Raw genomic sequence first — 21,727 nt, 5'->3', positions numbered from 1 at the left:
ACACCGTTTACCTTCCTGCTGCAGCGGTACCTATTTATCTACTTGCACTGGTGTGCTTTCGAACTGCTAGGTTGGCAGAAGCTGGGACAGAGCAACGGGAGCTCACCCTGTCACGGGGATTCGAACTGCCAACCTTCTGACTGGCAATCCCCAGAGGCTCAGTGGTTTAGACCAGAACACCACCCACGTCCCCTAAGGTTATACTGGTATGTATTTGTCAGCTGCATGGTTCACACCCACACCCCTTCCATTTTTATCCTTACAACAATCCTGCAAGGTAGGCTAGGCTGGAAGAGAGTAGCTAGTACAGTGGCTATATGTCTTAACTCCACAGAAGACCTGGAGTTTTCCTCCATATTCACATACTTTGTCTAGAGATTCTCCGGGTCCGTGTTTGGTTCTGGTTGAGGGTCAATTATACCAGTAGCTGGCAGACAGGATAACATGGTTTGACTGCCGCAAACCTTAAAATGTATTGTTGCATGCCACCCCAATCTCTGAGTGGGTGCAAGATTCCAGGGGTCACAGGCACTTTTCGGTTTCTTTGAAATGACGGACAGCAGAGACTGTGGTTTCTTTGTGATATATGGTTTTATTTACTCATAAATGCAACTTGATCCTATGATGGAAGCATTAGAAGGGTTAGAACACCCTAGATGGTCCCAAGTCATATAAATAGGATGGAGGGGGCACAGGGCTGCCCTGAGACATTTTGTTGCCTGAGGTGAAGGACCAGGATGGTGCCCTCCCATATAGAAGCTGAGCAGATTGGCCGCTGAAGCTCACTTCAAGACAAGGAATGGGACAGTCCTTCAGTGCATCTGAGGATAGCAGGCTGTATTAGAGGGCTCAGGATGTGCCATGCAGGACATACACAATTTTTATCTTGCAAGATAAAAGTGACCTCACCATGGGCTCATTTGGGAGGAAGGGCAGGGTATAAGTTTGATTAATAAGTAAGCTGTACTTCTTTCTATGGCTTCTGTATATATGCCCTGAATGAATTTTTGCCACATGTATTTGGGCAAGTGGTGGGGTTGGAGGGAGGTGAATTGATCCCTCCAGCAGAGACAGAGGCAGATGGATATACAGTATAATCCAAGCAGCACACTTTTTAATTGCTACATTGTAATGTTTGCATCCCACTCCTCTGAGGAGTAAACAGTGGCGTGTTTTACCCTCACAACAGCTCTATGTGAGGTACATTAGTCCCAGACAGTAATTTGTCCAAGGCCACCCACTGTGCTTCATAGCTGAGTGGGGATTTGAATCTGGTTTCCTTACATTTACGTCCAATACCCAACATGTTGGAACGGCTCCACACTTTACATGGCAATCATGCTTGCTGCAGGAGGTACACCGGCATTTCCTAAAGCAAACATGTAAAGAGAGAATGACAATTGTATATATGCCCTTAAACATCTTTGTTCATGTGGGGCTCCCATACACATATGCATAGGTATGTAAGGATGCCCATCTGTTGTTTACACTTTATGAATTCTTTGCATGAATGCAAGTATGTAAGTGTCACAGTCATTTAAAATGTTCAGTGGCCCTTTACCATTGGAGCCATGTTGGTTCCCTATCTTTTTGTTTTATTCAACATGCCCCTTCCCTAAGGCATAGGTTGGGAAACAATTACTTAATAATATGTAAAATACAAAGTTATTCTCTTTTGTATCTCTGCATTTATATAACATAAAACGGGAGGAATTGTAGCCTGAGAGCCCCCCTCCAAATGATTACAACCCCAGAGCACCCACCAATTATATTCTGGCTCTGATTGCTTGCATTGAGTCCCCAGTGAAATACTGTCATTAGACTGGACAGTCCATCCGCGCCATTTCACTCCAAATTGAAGCCCAGATTAATTGTGGTACTGGCGAGCTCTCAAAACAGTTTAGGAACGAGAAACTAACCATTAACACAGTGAAGCCACACTAATCACACTAGCCTTGATGCGGTCTCTTTCTTTGATCAGCTCACTCTCTCTCAGCAGGCCCCAAAATAGCCCCAGGGTACAAGAGTGCTTCCATTGCAATCATGTTAATTTTGCTTTTAGTTTGTCTTTAGCTGTTGGAGATTAATGAATAAAAGTGGTGTTTAAATTTACAACCAGGCTTGTTCTGATAGCTCAGTGGTATCATCGCCCCTGGTTTTTCAACTTTGATTATCTGAGCCAGTCGTCTACAAAAAAAGAAAGAAATGTCTTTTCTATCTAGAGCAAGACAACACATAAACCTGATGGGATGCCAGAAGTATAGAGGTGTGAGGGGTGAAAAGATAGGCAATGCCGATCTCTTGAGATGTCTTAGTGTCCTACATTTCTGCTAACTGTATTATGAAGTAACCTATTTACAGTCATTTGTCTTCTAGATTAAATATATATTGACAAACAATAGGCAGCTTTTTCATTCATCACATTAGTGGAGCAAAACAAGTAGGACAGCAGAATGCTTACTGCAAGCAAAGCTAATCATGGATATTTAATTGAACCATTTTAATTATTAACTGTAGAGTTTGAAAAGTGGTTACTAATGCTGCATTGGAGCCCCCTTTTTCCTGCCCAATTTCAGTTTTTAGAATAGTTATGACAAACAATAGAATGCTGCTGCATTCACATGTTACACTAAGCTACGAAGCTTAGTTTATTAAGCCATACTGTACTATGCATAAGCTGCACGTTAGTGGATGCAGCCTGCGTGCTCCCACTTTTCTCCTCCTTTTGTATGAGCAGTTAAACAAAAAATGGAGGAGCTTGGTGTCTGAACCCAGGACTATAGTTTGGCCTGGTAAGTTTGCACATAACACTGCCAACAGGTCATGATCTGGAGTCATGGTTTTTATTGGCTTATGAATCATGGATATTTTAACTATAGCTTGGCATTATGTCTGAACCCAGCACTCTTAATTCTGGTTTATTTTGCCCCTTCAGATTCTCACCAGAGGATAGATGACAGGAATTAGGCTATCCCTGTCCAGAAAATGGTTGAGCTGGGCCACCATTCAAAGCTAATGGAAGGCTAATGGAAGCCACCTGAACTTCAAGCGACAGCAAGGGTTCCAGAAGTACCCCCAAGCTGTGTACCTGCTCCTTCAAAGGGAGTGTAAGTTCATCAAGAGCAGGCAACCTTCCAAGAGAAGGGAACCACCCACTAACAGGGCCTCAGTCTTATCTGGATTGAGCTTCAGTTCATTGGCTCTCCTCCACTCCATTACTAAGGCAAGACACTGGTTCAGCACATTCACTGCCACACCTGCAGATGTAAAAGAGAAGTAGAGCTGTGTGTAATCAGTGCACTGCTAAAAATGTACTAAAAACTCCATATGACCCCACTCAGTGGTTTCATGTACAGGGTGAGTCCTTAGAAGAGCCCCCATGGATACAGAGTACACATGTTCCACGGGGCCTCTTTTAAAAGACTCACCCTGTATATATTAACCAGCATTAGGGATAAAATTGAACCCCGAGGAACCCCACACTTTACTTATCTACTCAAATTGTGAGATTCCATGGATCTTTAGACCACATGTATTCTGCTTGTGAACTGATGCTGTAATTGACACAGTTCACTCAATCAGCTAAGGTGAGAATCTCCATTTTCTCATATAAAGCAAGATTCTATCCTCATGATGGCCCTCAGTCATAACATAAGGCCTATTCACCATATCACAGGCCTCCCTAAATCCCTGTCAAAGCAGTATACTGTAGTACCTAGACTCCAATTCAGCAGCTGCCCCCATCAAGCTGTCAAAAAAGAAAAAAAAATGCATACTTGGCTTAGTGGCAGAGAAATATAGAAGTACCTTTTTATTTTAGAAATAAGGAACAGTAAAGGTTTTTTGTGTTTTTTTTAGGGAAATGTTTAACAAGGAGAGCCTTGTGTGACAGCATTACTTACCATGAAATGCTGTCCTAGCTTGTTGGTTTCATTATTAGTTCAGGCATGGCCAAGGGCCTGGTGCTCAGCATTAAAGTTGGACAGTAATACTCTGATAAAGGATATTGTTAACGTGCCTAGGAGTAGCCTTGGTCATGAATTCATTAGCTTCATGCAGAGATTGCATGCAATTCTGATTGCTGCTTGCAGAGAAACTTTAAAGGCAGGGGTGGCTGATAATTATCGGAGCACCCTGAACTGTGTGAGTAAAGTGAACTGGGGGAACTTAGTCAACGGAATGGCCAACTTGTTTTGTCTCACTGAGAGTTGGGGGACCACATGCAAAGGAGGATGGGACTCTCATAAGCAACATATAGAACAGAGATGGGCAGACTTTAGGCTTGTCATTACTCCTTTGTTTTTGACTAGAGATCTAACAACCAGTCAGGTGCAAAAGACAGACAGTTAGAATGAACAATAGAATGAAATTCTGAGGCTCGGACTATATTTTCATTACCAGAACTGAACTGAGCTAACAGTTCTTTGACACAAAAGTTCACTTCTGGATAGCTTTCCATGTCAGCCGTCTAATTTAGATTGGGAAAATTATATTGTTCCAATTGTTAACCAATTTGGAGTCAGAAACCTTGCCAGTCTCCTGTAAATCACCCAGAGGGCCACTAGTAGATTCTGACCACCTTCTGATCCAAGAGAGAATTTCAGTAATAAGTGCGTATTTCTTCACTCTTGTGGGACCAGATGTATCTACCAAAATCCCCTCTTCAACATTCTGACCAAAGATACAGTAGTTTTGACCTCCCTGCCCCAGCTGGGACTCACCCTGGGGAATTGAGCTGCAGCTAATCAGCAATTTTTAAAATACAAACCCTATGTCATTAACATCATTTTACAGTTGGTAGTTAGTTTTGCTAGAGGGTTAGTCTAGGGCAGAGTACAAAATGCAAAAAGCCAAGACTGATTTCACAGACACCCTTCAAAGGACTTCACAGCCTCTCCCACTGTTAGTGTGAAGAAGCAAAATGTGGTTTTAAATGTACTTGTATCAGATTTTTGAACTGACTATGCAAGTTAGTAAGTGGTTGTAATAATTGCACCTCTTCTTTCCTGCAGTTTTAGTGTCACCTGTTAAAAAGGGCCTAGGCCTCGAAACCTAAAGGACCATCTTCTACAACATGAATATACTCAAACACTGTGTTCATCATCTGAAGCTCTCCTCCTCATCCCTCTAGCATTTGAAGGTAGGTGGACAATGACCAGAAAGAGGGCCTTTTCTGCTTAGGGAATGCTTTATCCAGGAAAGTTTGCCTAGGGCCAACTGTGTTGTCTTTTCAGTGCCATGCAAACACACTTTTATTTACACAGGTTTTGTAGTCTGGAATGTGTGTTTCATGAAGATTTCCCCTCCTGCTCTTCTGAATTTTTAAGGTTATGCTTTGTGTTTATTTTATTGTGATTTTATATCAATATTTCTGGTTTTTTAAATTATTTTATTATAAACCACCCCGATAGTTTGGCTGAAGGGTGGCCTAAATGTATTTCAAATAAATAAAATAATGTGTTCTATTTGAAACACATTTTTATTTCCTCACTCTGTTTTCCATCATAGGGTTAAACACATTGGTAAATATCTTTTAAAGCATTTTAACCTCTCCTATATGAATGGAAATGTTTCCTTGGACACTTAACTAGTGACAAACCTTTAAAATTTGCCAAACTATGTCAGTTAGTTTTACCCAGGCATGCTTGGAAAGGCTGATGGATACTTGAATAAACTGTAAATGTTATTTTCTTTTTCTTCTCCTACATCATTTACAGCCAATAGTGTAAGCATATGTTTGGACTTCCCTGCAAGAGATACTGGAGGAAAGACTTTGTACTTCTCCTCCCCACAATTTCAACCTTGCAGATTTCCTGAGTCCTGGATTTCAGATATCCAATCTTAAACAAAAAACTAAAGTACCCCCTTGGTACAATCTCTGCCTGTGATAGTACAATCAAAGAGGAAGTGTTCACTTAATAATTTGAGAACATGCACCTTGCTTTCAAACAGTCAATTGCTCTTCTTTCTAATAAGCCTTTTAAAAAATTGGTTGGAATGTATCTGTAGATAAGGTTTTCTGCTTTTGAAGTGTTCTGTTTTCCTGGAGGAGGTCTTGTTTAATCGATGAGAATTAGATAGACTATAGCCCCTTGGGGTGGCTCCATTCACTCTTCAAAGACAAGTTGCTAACAACTCAGCACTGAACTATTTTATGAAGCCATATTTCATTCTTAGCCATTTATTTAGAGAACAGCACTAATTAATTGGTGTTGAGTTGCTTTTAATTATGCCCTGCTCTTGGTAAGCTTTGGGGATCTGTTTATTGTTGGCAGTGAGGCTTGGGATGGGTAGGGGTTCAAAAAGTCTGTGTTTAGCATTTTGCTTTTCTACAGTCTTCTGGATTCATCAAATACCCTGAGAAAATTACCAAGCTTTTTTCTTCTTCACAGAAATAAAATCAGTTCCTAGACTGAATCCACACATTCAGCAAAGGAAATGTCATAGAACTGTAGAGTTGGAAGGGACCCTGAGAGTCATCTAGTCCAACCCCCTACAATGCAGGAATCTCAACGAAAGTATTGTTGAGAGATATCTGTGTAGCCAGAGGCATTTCAATGGGGCAGTATGCATAGGACTATCTGGATACCACCTGTCAATACAAACACAGTCACAGCAACTCCATCCTCTTCCTTTGCTTACTTGGGCATTTTGGCATCCCCAGTTGTTGGAATGGAGTGTAGTACTTGGTGTTTGTGTCTAATTGTGTTTTAATTGTGCCATTCTCTTACCTGTTATGGTTCAAGGACGGGAAAGAATAATAAAATCATAGAATTGTAGAGTTGGAAGAGATCCTGAGGGTCATCAGTCCAACCCCCTGCAATGCAGGAATCTCAACTACAGCATCAATTACAAATGGCCATCCAACCTGTGCTTATTTTTATTTTTTTTTAAATAATGTTTATTAAAATTTTCAAAAATACAGAAAGTAAAAAGTTAAAATACATTCAGAACCTTATTTTCATATATCCACTTTCTGGGACTCCCCCCTTCCCCCACCCCTATCATATTCCTGTTTCATATTGTTGGCTCCACAAGCTCTCAATTCTGATTAAAAACTTAATTTGTTTAGACCATTGTTCGAATTTAAAATTTCTACACTCCTCATCAATACCCTTAATAAAAAGCCAAAAGTTTCTTTCCCAGGGCCCACCCCATTTTTATTCCACAATTTCCCTTTTTTTTTTTTTTTAATAATAAAGACTCCCCACATAATAAAAATATCAGAAATAAGAAATAAAAGATAGAATAGATGAAACAAAACCAGTTCAAAGAAAGAAATTGACAAGCCTTTGGATTTTAGTTCTCCCCCTCTGTCCCCGGTTTAATTTCCCCCTGACCACCAAACCATGTTATCCGCCTGGAATTCTTACAATCCATAAATCACCTATTTTCCCCCAACTCCTTGCTGGTTTTTTTTTTTTGTTTTTTGTTTTTTCCCTTACATAATTTATTTTTTAAAGCACTTAGCTTCAGATCTTTAATAAAGCTCCCCCCATTGTTCTTTCCAAATTGTAGTCCAGTTTCCTCTTGTTCCGCTGCTGAAACGTTCTAATTCAGAAGCTTAGTAAGTCTGCAGGGATTATTGTTATTCAGGAACAAAAACTTGCGTTCAGTCCCTTCCTTTCTTCAATAGAAAATTCTATTGTCTCCTTTAGCTGTACACCCTGTAGACAAAATATTATTTCCGTTTTGCAGCTTTCCCAGAAGATAACCAGTTCTATAAAATTCCAATGGTATTTTTCCACTTACAACCATCTTTGTAATGTCCCGAAACTCCTCTAGGGGGATTATTGTAACTTTGTTTTCTCTAGTCCAAAAGTCTGATTGTTATCCATGTTTTCGCCATTTTGTATCCAAGTTTTAAAAAGTTGTAGCAAATTGTAACAAATTTAGCCAGCAAAGTTCTCATAATAAAATCCTCTCTGCTTTCCGACTTTGACAGCTACTTTGACAGCTGTCAAAATCTCCGACTCTTTTCACCAGGCTCTCTCTTCAATCACCCCGGTTCCCAGGGGGGGGGGGTTACGTTTCTTCTCCCTCAATTCGTCCTCCAGCACAGTTCTTATAATTTCCCATCGTGGAATTCTTAGGTTTTATCAGCAATACAAATCTTTTTGGACCTTGGTTTCCCCGTCCTTGTCTTAGAAGGTTTACAATAGGGGGGGGGACTGACTTCCTTTTTGGATCCCCCCCCCGCTCGTGTCCAAATCGAAAGGAAATTCTTTTTTTTCCCTCCTTTTAAACCCAGTTTCCAAATTACTCACGGGTTGTTGTTAAAAAGTCCGAATTTTCAATGGAAGAAGTCAGCGCTCTCCGCCAGATGGCATGCGGCTGCGCTCGGCAGGGATAGCAGAGGACTCAAAGCACCACGCTTCTCCCCGGCACCCGATCCGTAGCCTTTAAAAAGGCTCCTTCACGAGTCGGGAGGGCGCTGACGGTGCCAGCCGAGTCTCCATGTCCACGGCCCTCGTGGCCGTGGTTTTTAAGGGTCCCCGCATCGCCGGTGCGGTAGGACCCAGCCCCTGCCGAGCAGGCTCCCTCCGGAGCTCGGAGGGAGTCCGCCATTCGGCGATGGCGCCAACCCGGAAGTCCCCATCCAACCTGTGCTTAAAAACCCCCAAGGAAGAAGAGTTCACCACTTTCTGAGGGAGTCTGTTCCACTGTCAAACAGGTCTTACTGTCTGAAAGTTCTTCCTGATGTTTAGTCAGAATCTCCTTTCTTCACTTGAAGCCATTGGTTCGGGTCCTACCCTCTGGAACAGGAGAAAACAAACTTGCTCCATCTTCCATGTTACAGCCCTTGAGATATTTGAAGATGGCTTCCATATCTCCTCTCAGTCTCCTCTATATCGGGCTAAACATATCCAGCTCCCTCAACTGTTCATCATAAGGCTTGGTTTCCAGACCCTTTGATCATCTTGGTCTCCCTCCTCTGCACACATTCCAGCTTTTCAATATTCTTAAATGGGAGCACCCAAAACTGGACACAATATTCCAGGTGTGGTCTGACCAAGGCAGAATAGAGTGGTACTATTACTTCCTTTGATCTGGACACTGTATTTCCGTTGATGCAGCCTAGAATAGAATTAGTTTTTTTGACTGCTGCATCAGACTGTTGACTCATATTAAGCCTGTGGTCTACTAAGACTCCTAGATCCTTTTCACATGTACTACTGGCAAGCCAGGTGTCCCCCCATCTTATATTTGTGCAACTGGTTTGCTCTGTCTAAGTGTAGAACCTTACATTTGTCCCTAATGAATTTCATTTTGTTCATTTGGGTCCAGTTCTCCATTCTGTTACGGTAATCTTGAATCCTGATTCTGTCTTCTGCGGCACTACCTACCCCTCCCAGTTTGGTGTCATCTGCAAATTGGATGGGCATTCCCTCAATTTCTTCGTCCTAGTCATTTAAGAGTCAGCAATGTTCTCAAGTTCTTAAGAGTGTTGTGGAGACAGGCTGCTTTGTGCAAACCTCTGCCTTTATGTGCAAAATGTTATTTCCCCATATTGTTATGATAATGATCTCATGGCAGTTCACAACATAAAAATACAAGATAAAAAAACACAAAACACATAATAAAAACAAAACCCAGTAACATCCCCTTCCCCTCAATAGCTTCACTTCCCCAGAGTTGTCCCTTTTGAGTTCTTAAGAGTGCACGAAATTGACCAGGGAGATACAACCCCATGTTCTACACTATTTTCTGAGTTGCAGTCTTGCTGTGTGGGGTTTATATTAAGGTGGTGATGTGCTGTGACTTGATGGGGCACTGAGTTACACCATATCCTAAGTTTTGTCACAGTGATAATGGCAGAGTGGTTGCTGATACAGGGTGGCTTTCCCTCCCATTGATGTCAATGGGGCAATGACTTCCCTGTTATACAAAAAGTTAATAAATGTGTCTTTTGGTTCCAACCAAAGGCTTTGGTGGAAACTTAACTGGAATGCTCTGTTTGAAGAAGAACTGTGTAATGGGTTATGGGCTTAAGGCTCTATACAAGTCATTGTCAGCTCAGATGAAGGAGCTTTTGCTAAAAGTGGCCCATGGCTGGGAACTTATCCTGAGGAAGCTCTGTTTCATACAACCAGGCAATTGACCCATGTGTTGGAGAGGATACTTGTATATAGATGTGGATAGAGGTATAAAAAATAAATAACTCATTTCATACCTATTAATGGTGGCAAGAGCAACTGTGGCAAAATTCTTTGGAAGACATTTGATTTAGACAACTTAGATTACTGGTATTCAAAAGTCTAGCAAATTGCTGTTCTAGAAAAGATTTCCTACAAGCTGAAAGTGGCAAGAAGATATACTGCAGGATACTGATTCCTCCCACCCCCCAGTATGGCATGATTTTATTTTATTTAAAAATGAAGAAGTCCTTGGCCATATGTTTATTTCAAGGTATGGATTTTGTGAGATCACCCAAACCCAATTTTTGTGGATATATGAAATTACAAGCAATTCTGGTAATTCTGATGGATATTGATATTGGATTGTTCTGAAGGATAATTGATATAATATGCAAAAGATGGAAATTATTTGGATTCAACATTGGTAATTTAACAGCTGTCCAATAAATGATTAGTTTTTGTGCTTATTTCCTATCTGTCCTTGTAGATAAGGATTACATTTTCTTGGTGAGAGAAAAAAGTTAACACTCATTGATAAAGGAATCTTTTTGATAGTGGCTGGATGAGACTGAGAAAAATAATGATAAGCCAAGTCTAATTTCAGCTAAGTAGAGTTCATTCATGATAAAAGTATTTATAGAAACCAATTCTTTGTTTCTGTAAGAAAAAAAAAAGACCCCTAAAATTATAATTTTTGATGAAGAATGAGAGCAGACATTTCTGAGTCCATCATAAATCCCAGAGCTGATAGAATACACATTGAGAATATTACACACACACACACACACACACACACACACACACACACACTTCTGAACTTGCTGCCAGCACAATAATCTTAGAGTCAAAGAGTAATCTATCTCTAAGTGTCTTAATAATGAAAATAGTTGTCTGATAAGCATAACACTGGATGCCTAGTGCTAGAGTAAGGAATATGTTGAAAGGATTTAAATTAAATTAGTTGGTTTTTTTAAAAAAAGCTTATCTTGATTGACATTGTTGAATGAAGCTCTATTTTATGATTTAATGCTAACAAAAATTTGTGGAAAGAAAGGCCCTCTTTAAGGAAAAGTAAAAGAAAACAATTACCCCAGTGCAAAAAGCTATTTATTTATTTATTGTTTAGTATATTTATTTGTCACTTATTCTAAAAATGACTCCAACTTACAATGTGAAAACAAACTTTAAAACCATGTATAAGAACGAAAATAAAGTAAGAACTTAAAATGCTCATCCAAAATATGTATAAAAGAGCTGATTCAGTTGAACCCATCCTACTAAAAATGATGAGCAGAAGAAGAGTGTGCAAACATACCTAAGTAAAGGTAAAGGGACCCCTGATCGTTAGTCCAGTTGTGGATGACTCTGGAGTTGCGGCTCTCATCTCGCTTTATTGGCCAAGGGAGCCGGCGTACAGCTTCCAGGTCATGTGGCCAGCATGACTAAGCTGCTTCTGGCGAACCAGAACAGCACACAGAAACTCCGTTTACCTTCCCACTGGAGCGTACCTATTTATCTACTTGCACTTTGGGCTTTCGAACTGCTAGGTTGGCGGGAGCTGGGACCAAGCAATGGGAGCTCACCCTGTCACGGGGATTCGAACCACCGACCTTCTGATTCGCAATCCCTAGGCTCTGTGGTTTAACCCACAGCACCACCCACATGCCTTAAACATACCTAAGTACCCTCCAAATTAGGACCAAGACTGGGGCTTAAAAATGTTTTTGTCTGGTGCCTAAAAGCAACGAATGATGATGCCAGGTGTACCTCTTTGGGGAGAGCATTCCACAAATGAGGAGCCACCATTGAGGCAGCTCCCCCTCCAAAACCCCCATTCAATATCATACTTATAAAGGGACTCCATTTATAAAGAGATTCCTGTGGGGTTCCACTGATGGATTCATACAAGTATCATAACTGCATGAGGACATGAATGCATGTAGGGAAGGTGTGGAATCTACAGCTGATATGCCCTCATTTCCCTGACACATTCATGATCCCCATTTTGAATGCTTAGAAGCAGCAAGGGTTACTTCCATGAGATCTGTTGAGCACCTTTCTAAGACAATTCTAAAAGGTAAAAAATTGACATTTTCTGACTAGTGGTCATAATGTAAAGTTACCAGATTTTTTTTCAATGAATCCGGGGACACTTTTCAACTTCAATGGATTTTGTATGGGGACTGATTTGTAAATCCAGGGACTATCCCCGGGAAACGGGGATGTCTGGTAACCTTATCATAATGTGTTATGCAAAATCTCCCTTGTTACAGTAGCCAGCACTTAATGTAGCATGCAAGCCAAGGCTCACACACTTTTTTTATTTGTTGCATTTTTATCTAATCCTTTTATCTAAGGTGCTCCAGGCGGCATACATGGTTCTTCCCCTCATTTAATCCCTGCAACAAACCTGTGAGGTAGATTTGGCTGAGAGACAGTGACTGGCCCAAGGTAATACAGTGTGCTTCCATAATGGAATGTACGGGTGTGGGACATCCATATCCACAAGTTTGAATCAGCCTCAGCCTGTGGGAGCAGAAAAGTAGGATTTCCCCGCTCTACATCCTTTAACAATCCTTTGCCTTAGAGGGGCTGGGACCCAGTGGCAACTTTGAAAATATATGTGCTGACAGAATGCACTTATTGTATATGGAAAAGGTAATAAATTCAGTCGGAAACATTGTATTATACCTGCCAGGAGAAGGCTGTTGTTTTCATGCTGTGCTTGTGAACTTCCAAGAGGCATTGACTATACACTGTTGGAAACAGAACACTGGACAACAGGGACGTTTGGTCTGATATAACAGGGCTCTTACATTATTATACTGAGGTTAGTATTATATAGTTTATTTCCCCCACAATATACTTTCATTCAGATTTTGGATGCCAGTAAAGAACTGAACAATTAATCCACACCCTTCGAGCCTTCCATTGGGAACTATGGTTCCAGTCCAGCCAGTTATAAAAATCTGATATTCTGCCAGAGCATATTCTAGCTTGGTGTATTTCAGAAAGAATATTGTAGAGCTGGACAAGGTGCAGAAAAGGGCAACCAAAATGATCGATGAAATATAACACTGGGTTCATTAAAGCTTTCTTTTAAATGCAAATATAGGAGGATGTAATAGTGTATAAAATGATTCATAGTCTGGAGAAAATGCACGGAGTGACGTTTTATTTTCCTCTTTTGATACTTGAAACTTGGATCATTTAGTTGGGAGATTCATGGCAGAAATTCTTCATACAGTGCATAGTTAACTCATGGAATTAATTGCCACAAGATGTGATTAAGGCTGGCAACTTGAATGGCTATCAATGGCTGTTAGTGACAATGGCTGTATACTACATCCAGGGAAGAACAGCAGGAGAGGACTATTGTGCTCATGTCCTGCTTGACAGCTTCCCAGAGGTATGTGATCGGCCACTGTGGGAAACAGTATGCTGGCCTAGATGGGCCTTTGGTCTGGTCCATCAGGTTTGTTTTTACATTCAGTTCCTTAATTACACTATTAAAAAAGGGGAAGCTACTGGACTTCAGCTGCCATAAGCCCCAGCCAGTATTGTCAGTGATGATGGGCATTGTAGTCCAACGACATCTGGAGGGGACCATGTTGCCTAGGTCTGCTACAAACATTGCTTCACGATGCGTCTTCTTTTCACTTACTCCTATTCTATCATTGCACTGGAGTCTGCTTTTTAACCCAGCAGGTGACCCTTGATTGCTGATATGAGTATTTCAAGTCCATTTTTCTTAATTTATGCCTTAACCAGGAAAAAGAAACCATAGTAAAAATACAGCTGCTCCCTCTTCTGACCATAATAAGAGGAAATGGCCAAGTCAAATAACAGCTGTCCCCTCCCCAGCATTACAGTTATGAAGGAAACTATTGCCCTTATATTTTCCCTTACCTTGAAATTGTATTGGTGTTTCCTCCCTTTGCCACAGCACAACTCCTGTGCAGCAAAAAGTGAAGCAAAGCAGGGAGGAGAATCTGCTAAGGAGAACTTGGGGTGATAGGGTGGGCATATGGGGACACTTATCAGACCAGGGCTCTTTCATCCCCCACTTTAATACCACTTTTCTGCATTACTGTATTCAAGGTGGTTTACAAACCCATAGAAATGGCAAAATATAGGACAAAAATCACACTGCCACCCTATAACAAAAACAAAACAAGAATCCATATCACCTAAGATATTGCAATTATTGTGCAAGGTAATAAAATGTCAGCACACAATCAAACAAAATCACCTCCATCAGTTACAAATCAATAATTAAAAAGTGACCAAACAATATCTGCAAAAATATAACAGATGAAATGCCACAGATCATGAAGAAAGAATAAGTGAGCGGCTGGGTTAAAGCTTTCCTTCCCTGTCCTGTGGAACACTGTCCACCCACAGTTGGGCATTCATGCCTCTTGCCATGACCTACCACCCAAGGACCTTGCCCTGTGCAGTAGAGGATTCTGAAGATGAAGTTTAGGCTATTTCCTCCAGGAAGAACCACCAGTGCTTATTCAGGACTCTCCTGGCTAGAGAATACAGCCCTGCCACTATCCTATGACACTGGTGCAGTACTGCTGTCTCCTAAGTCTTGCAGAAATCAAAGACTACAAAGTAAGGGGAGCACCCTTTAACCAGCTGGTTAACTCCTCTATACTCCAGATCTGGTGAGCTACATAAATGCTTCTGTTGACTAGCCCTCTGCAGAGACTGCCTTTTGGTGGCTGTCTTAGCAGGACACATTGGAGCTGTCCAAGGTCCTGTATGTGCTCTGCTTGACTCCTAACATGGACACTTCCTGCTTCCCCCAAGAGCCTAAAGCAGGGGTCAGCAAACTTTTTCAGCAGGGGGCTGGTCCACTGCCCCTCAGACCTTGTGGGGGGCTGGACTATATTATGAAAAAATAAATGAATGAATTCCTATGCCCCACAAATAACCCAGAGATGCATTTTAAATAAAAGTACACATTCTACCCATTTAAAAACGCCAGGCAGGCACCACAAATAACCCAGAGATGCATTTTAAATAAAATGACACATTCTACTCATGTAAAAACACGCTGATTCCTGGACTGTCCGTGGGCTGGATTTAGAAGGCGATTGGGCCAGATCCGGCCCCCAGGCCTTAGTTTGCCTACCCATGGCATAAAGTGTCGCCAGAACTTTTGAGTTGACACTGCACACCATTTGCTTTCATCTTAGGTGCAAGCAGCTCCAGAATAAATAGAATATTTGCAGGGTGGGAGAAGAAGGCAGATGAGCTCAGCTTCATGCCTACAAATGTTTCTATTTCTCCCCTCCCTGAGCAACCTTCTGGCATGGAAAACTACCTTGTACCAGACCAGACAATTTATCCATCTAGTGAAGTATCTACTCTAGTTTGTAGTGGTTCCCCCATGCTTAGCGGAGGAGACTGAGAGGTTATAATGATAGCCAGCTTCAAATATCTCAAGGGCTGTCACATGGAGGATGGAGCAAGCTTTTCTCCTGCTTTGGAGGGTCAGAATCAAACCAACAGCCTTAATTGAAGAAACAAGGTTCTGACTAAACATCAGGAAGAACCTTCTGATAGTAAGAACTGTTCAACAGTGTTATGGTCGTCATTGGAGGCTTTTAAGCAGAGCTTGAATGGCCATCTGTCGTGGATACTTTAGTTGAGATTCCTGCATTGCAGGGGTTTGACTCGATGACTCTTGGGGTACCTTCCAACTCTATGATTCTGTCACTACTTTATCATATTGCTGCCTTTTTCTCTCATCTAGTTGCAGAGCTCAGGCTGTTGCCTCTTTGCTGGTTATATTTCAACTGACCCAAACCATTTCTTTCCAGCTCCTTCTCCAGCAGTTGGGTTGTAGCTGGTGGCCACTTGACATAAACATTAATCAGTGCTGAAATGTAGCTAACAGAGGGATGGTAGCTCAGTGGTAGAGCATGTGCTTTGCATGCAAAAGGTCCCAGGTTCAGTCTCTGGCCTCTCCCGTTTGCAGGATCAGGTGGCATAAAATACCTTTCTCTTCTTGTTACCCTGGAGGCTCTGCCAGCTGATGTAGACAGTACTGGACTAAATAGACAAATAGTCTAAGCTGGTATAAGGCTGTTTTATAGGTACAGGTAACTCACAATGTACACACATTCATATTTATGTGCTTGGCATTTAATTTTTTTAAAAAAAAGAGGTGGAAAGAGGGCAGGCTTTCTGGAAAAAAGACTTTGTCAATCCCACTCGCTATTAAACCCAATGCATTTTGACTATATGTGATGTTGGCTTTATGTACTATCCCTGGAATGTAATCCCCTGATGTCCTCAGCACACCCAGCCAAGGAGGACAAATGGCCGATAGTTTTATTCTTTCTTGAAAAAAGCATGCACTTCTAAGGTCCTAAGGTGCATAGAATACACATGTACACATGCTTCTGGTGATGATGTAGCTGGCATTAACTTTCCTAGGCTTGTTCCCCGGCTGAACAGTTGGAGCAACAATGGGACCCCACCCCACCTGTGCTTAGGTACCCTCATCTGATGGAGTGCATGCACGCAACCAGAGACTTCTCCTACATGGAAGCTGCCACTGTGCTTGCCTCCTCAAGCCATCCTGGTCCTAGGAGACAGTGGTACAGAGGATGGCAGGGACTTGACTGTTGGAAGAATGCCCGGGAAGGCCACCACCTTTCCAAGGGGCATCTCTGCGGTCTCACCCTCTGGCTGTAAATCTTCCTCAAGACCAGAGAGACCGGTGATAAGCGACCCCTCCCTCCTGAGAGGAGCACGCTCGTCTTCTGGAATCTCATAGCAGAAGAAAGAGTCAATCAGTAGCTCTAAAACTACTTTATTAACAGTCTATATACAAATAATCCATCAGCATGTCTGTGCTCTCTCAGCACCAGTACAGAACAGCATCTTACACAGAAGTGAAACTGACTTGCATCAGTGCTAAGACTTCCTGTCTCATGCTCTCTCAGACACTCACATGATATAAACAGCATAGTGCTACTTGCTGAGCAGCACAGGTAGATAAAAATCCTAACATTGATCAGCCTTGCCCTCACCTGAACAGCCTCTTCCTCAGCTTCTAACACATCCTGCTCCACCTCCCCTATGTCAGATCGCTCAGACTCTTCCCCTTCCTCCAGCCTAGCTCCTTCCTTGTTGTGGCACAAAACCTCGTAAATCACTGGCCCCTCTGCTTCCACCACACACTTGTCAGAGCCCTGCCAGTCCCTCACACCTTGTAAGTTGAGAGTTGCCTGTAATGCTCATTGAAGCAAGCAACTTGTCACTAGCTTCCATTAAAGAAGCATCTTTAGCTATTAAACTAACCAATAACTTAGAGAAAGGGGCATCTCACTTTGCAGAGCCATAACAGTATAGAGGATAGATAAACATGGGGGAAGTATTTAGAATGTTGAGCAAGGCAGACCATTGGTTTGATCCAACATAGGGTTTTCATGCATGAGGGATGGGGAGCCTATGGCTCTCCAGATGTTGCTAGAGTCCATCATTCCTGACCACTGACCCTGCTGAATAGGACTGATAGAATCATAGAACTGTAGAGTTGGAAGCAATCCCAAGGGTCATCTAGTCCAACCCCCTACAATGCAGGATTCTCAACTAAAGCATGCACTGCAGATGTCCATCTGACTTCTGCTTAGAAACCTCCAGTGAAGGAGACTCCACCACCTTCCGAGGGAGTCTGTTCAACTGTCAGACAGTTTTTATCATCAGAGTTCTTCCTGATGTTTAGTCAAAATCTACTTTCTTGTAACCAGTGGTCTGGGTCTTACCCTCTGGAACAGGAGAAAACAAGCTTGCTCTTTCTATTATATCTTGTCTCAGTCTCCTCTTTTCTAGGCTAAACATATCCAGCTCCCTCAACCGTTCCTCATAAGGCTTGGTTTCCAGACCCTTGATTATCTTGGTCACCGTCCTCTGCACACATTCCTGCTTGTCAATATCCTTCTTAAATTGTGGCACCCAGAACTGGGCACAGTACTTCAGGTGTGGACTGTTGAAGGCAGAATAGAGCGGTTGGAGAATAGGAGTTGGAGTATGAATAATTTTGTCTAGTCCTGGTCCTTACTTAAAGGAAGCTACTTTACCTTGCCACTTGCAAAAACCAAGAAACATTGAGGCCACCTGATTTACTGGTACAACATATGATGCATATGTACAACATATGTACTGGTACAACTATATGATGCCGCTGTTTTGTTGCATATTCATTCTGATTTGTTTGCACAGATGTTGTATGATATTTTCTGATCTTGCCCTTATTCCACACTTTCCAGTACATTTCTCCATCACCTTCCTCGTCACAAAAATTAGATTTGCAACACTGCTAAATCCACTTTAATTGCACAACCTAAATTAGTTGGTATGTGACTGAATCATTACCACAAAATGGTGACATTTTATAAGCAGCAATTTTGAAAGCCCCCCCCCCCCAACAAATACTTACACTTAAACACCTACTTTTGAAAATGTTTGGTCAGATAAATTATGGTGCCATACATTAAGGACAATGAGAGGTGCAGTGTCTATCATGGCAATGCTAAAACAGAATTTCTTGCTGGGCAATGCAAAAAGCTCACTAAGTCAGAGTCACTGTCACCATGAACAGATGAAAATGAGGTGCTTCCTGTAGAAGTCTCTTTTTAATTTCTATAATGGGCATATCCAACTGAGGCCCTTCTTCCGGGCTCTTGTTATTTACATTTCAGAATTTGATTAGGTGCACTGGAGAAGGGGTTAGCATAAGAAGCAGTGGAAGTTGGAAGGTGTAACGAGAGGGCAACTAATAAAACAGTGGATTAAAGGCCAGTTCTTGGATGCTTTTCGGTATTGCATCAGCCAAGGATCTGACTGTAAAATACTTGCTGCTCAAGAAAACTTGTTTGTTGAATACTGGACCAGTCTACACAAACATCACATTAAATGGAAAATCTGGACCATATAACTTCAGACTGCAAGTGGTAGGGTTGCATGTCTGAACACTCCTACATGGGAAAGGGAGAAAAACTCATCTGTACACAGAAGATTAACAGCCCCTTTCAGACATGCAATGAATATGTGTCAGAAGGAGGCCAGATTCTGCTTCCAATCTCCACTTGTTCATTTTAAGGTCTGCATAAAGCTAACATGAATCCCGTTATTTCCACACTTTTCCAATAACTACCCCCTCTGGGGGAAGGACTGTAGCTCAGTAGTAGAGCATTTTCTTTGCATGCAGGAGGCTGCAGGTTCTATCCCTTGGATCTCCAAGAAGGGCTGGGAAAGACTGTTGTCTGAAACCCTATAGAACTGCTGCCACTCAATGTAGATAATATCTACCTGTCAAAGCCCCTTGTGCAATGCTTCGCAAGTGCCTGACAGCCACCTGGTTGTCAGGTGTTTGAGAACTACCAAGTGTAAGGCGCTTTGCTACCAAGTGCTGAGCATAGGGCCAACAAGCTGCTTTCTGCAGTTCTGTCTGTGTGACCACACAGTCAGTCCAGGAGACTTCAAGTCACTACCAATCAGCTGATAAGAAGTGACTTCAGCACTGATTTCTACAGGGTTTGTGCAATTGAGTTCTCCATGGGGGAATTCAGTTGCACAGCTAATTGAACAGGCTTTCTGCAGCAATTGGCTGCGCAGTTGAATTCCCTTTAGGGAACTTGGTCACACAACTGATCCACTTGCCTAGGTATCTGCCGTATAGTTGACATCATATGTAACAGGTGGGTTTGGGGAAAACAGTCTCCTTGCAGGACAAACTGGGACCCATGCTGGGCCAAACTTGGCCCATGGTCCAGAGGTATCTTGTAACCTATTGTCCACCATCTGCAGTTTTGATAACTTCTTATACTAAAGGTAAAGGTACCCCTGCCCGTACGGGTTGTGCACTCATCTCACTCTATAGGCCGGGAGCCAGCGCTGTCTGGAGACATTTCTGGGTCACGTGGCCAGCGTGACAAGCTGCATCTGGTGAGCCAGCGCAGCACACGGAACGCCGTTTACCTTCCCGCTAGTAAGCAGTCCCTATTTATCTACTTGCACCCGAGGGTGCTTTCGAACTGCTAGGTTGGCAGGCGCTGGGACCGAACGACGGGAGCGCACCCCGCCGCGGGGATTCGAACCGCCGACCTTTCAATCAGCAAGTCCTAGGCGCTGAGGCTTTAACCCACGGCGCCACCCGCGTCCCCACAACTTCTTATACTAAAAAAACCTATTTTTTTTACATTAATTATTTTTAGTATAACTTCTTATACTAAAAATAATTAATGTTAAAAAAAGAGTTTCCAAATTAAGCAAGGATACGTTTTTAACATTGATATTAAAGATGTTTTCTTGATGAATTGAATTGGTTAATTTGGGGGTTCCTAATTTCTTAAGGGCCAGGGATACATTTCAAAATCTAATAGACTATTGTGGGCACCACAAAATATCCATTTTACAGAGGGAAAATTGCTGGTACTCATAAATCCCTTACAAAAGTAAATAAAATCAGACAACAAAGCAAGCAACACACTCTGAAAACAGGCAGCCCCCTCCCTAATTCTTAAAAAAATAAATTGGGATAGGGTCTTGCCAGCCACTGTGAGTGTGTCTGAGTGTTGTTGTGCCCATAGGTACTATTCTGGGTACCCCAGAATTAACTGATTGATTAAAGGTTGCAGCCCTTAGGGGAAAAAAGAAAAGAAATATACTGAGTTTCTGTTTCTCTGAGAGTAATATAGAGTGGAGGGAAGAGAGCAGAGTGGGGTGGACTGAAAATATGTCAACTCCTTGACTGGATCCTGCCCTTTTATTCCGAGTAGTTACACTGTCAAGAAGGTATTTTGCTGAATTGCCTCTTTCTGCAGGAACACCACGCAACAGTTACTTCTGAGTGGCTTTATAGGGGATTTTCACCCACACCTTATAATAAACCGAGCGTGCAGATAACATATCTTTTTGTGCTTTAAAGTGCTTGGATGATAACTGTGAAAAATTATCTCACGAAGGTTACCAAGCGGTACCTGTGGCCATTTTCTCATGACCCCTGTGAGATAAAGTTTACTGCCTTAGATCATGATGCATTGTCAAATAACAGGTTTAGCTTGTCTGGCCAACAAGAAGTAATTGAGGAGTGTTATAGCTTTACAATCCTTGTTCCAAGGAATTGGGAGCATCTGAGCTGTTAGACCTGAACAAAATAGGTCAAGGCTGAGAGAATAAAGTTTTCTCTATTTGTTCCCCTTTTCTTTTACTCCCAAGTTATTTCCTTTCATATGTGAAACTATTTCATGATGATCCTTGAAAATCTTACAGAAAAACCTTGAATGTTTCTCTGAATGTTTCTCTCTCTCTCTCTCAAAAGACCATTAAAAAAATGAATTACCATGCCTGTATTATTAATGTTCACAGTTTCCTATATTTACAGATGTTCTGTGAGAGCCCTCTCACACACTTACACATACACAAAAATAAGCCAAAGATTGCATCTTCTGTCTTGTAAAAATGATGACTGGTGACTGATAACACTCTCTTCTGGAGTTTTATACCACAACCAAGCAAACATGATGAGGAATGTTTGGTTTCTTATGGGTAAACCCCGCAATTTG

At 41.9% G+C, this 21,727-nt stretch overlaps 2 protein-coding genes across 5 annotated transcripts in view; one reads left to right on the top strand and one right to left on the bottom strand.

Annotated features, from left to right (window-relative positions):
* Nucleotides 1-931, bottom strand: part of PAPOLG (poly(A) polymerase gamma) — a 38,588-nt gene extending 37,657 nt beyond the window's left edge. For 3 of the 4 annotated variants that reach the window (XM_081000978.1, XM_081000977.1, XM_081000980.1), the window contains exon 1: nucleotides 465-931. In XM_081000978.1, the coding sequence (XP_080857104.1) occupies nucleotides 465-484 (20 nt within the window). In that variant the 5' untranslated portion in view covers nucleotides 485-931. Of the gene's footprint in view, nucleotides 1-11; nucleotides 117-464 lie in introns of those variants that run through there. The other variant, XM_081000982.1, reaches the window with a different exon arrangement.
* BCL11A (BCL11 transcription factor A) overlaps nucleotides 98-21,727 on the top strand; it is a 251,485-nt gene continuing 229,855 nt past the window's right edge. Inside the window, exons 1-2 of the mRNA XM_081000939.1 lie at nucleotides 98-206; nucleotides 5,013-5,140. The gene's annotated coding sequence lies outside the window, so the exon portion shown is untranslated. The remainder of the gene's footprint in view (nucleotides 207-5,012; nucleotides 5,141-21,727) is intronic.

The sequence above is a fragment of the Podarcis pityusensis genome (assembly GCF_964106645.2).
Source record: "Podarcis pityusensis genome assembly, chromosome: 3".
Lineage (NCBI taxonomy): Eukaryota > Metazoa > Chordata > Lepidosauria > Squamata > Lacertidae > Podarcis > Podarcis pityusensis.
This window is presented reverse-complemented; position numbering and strand designations above follow the sequence as displayed.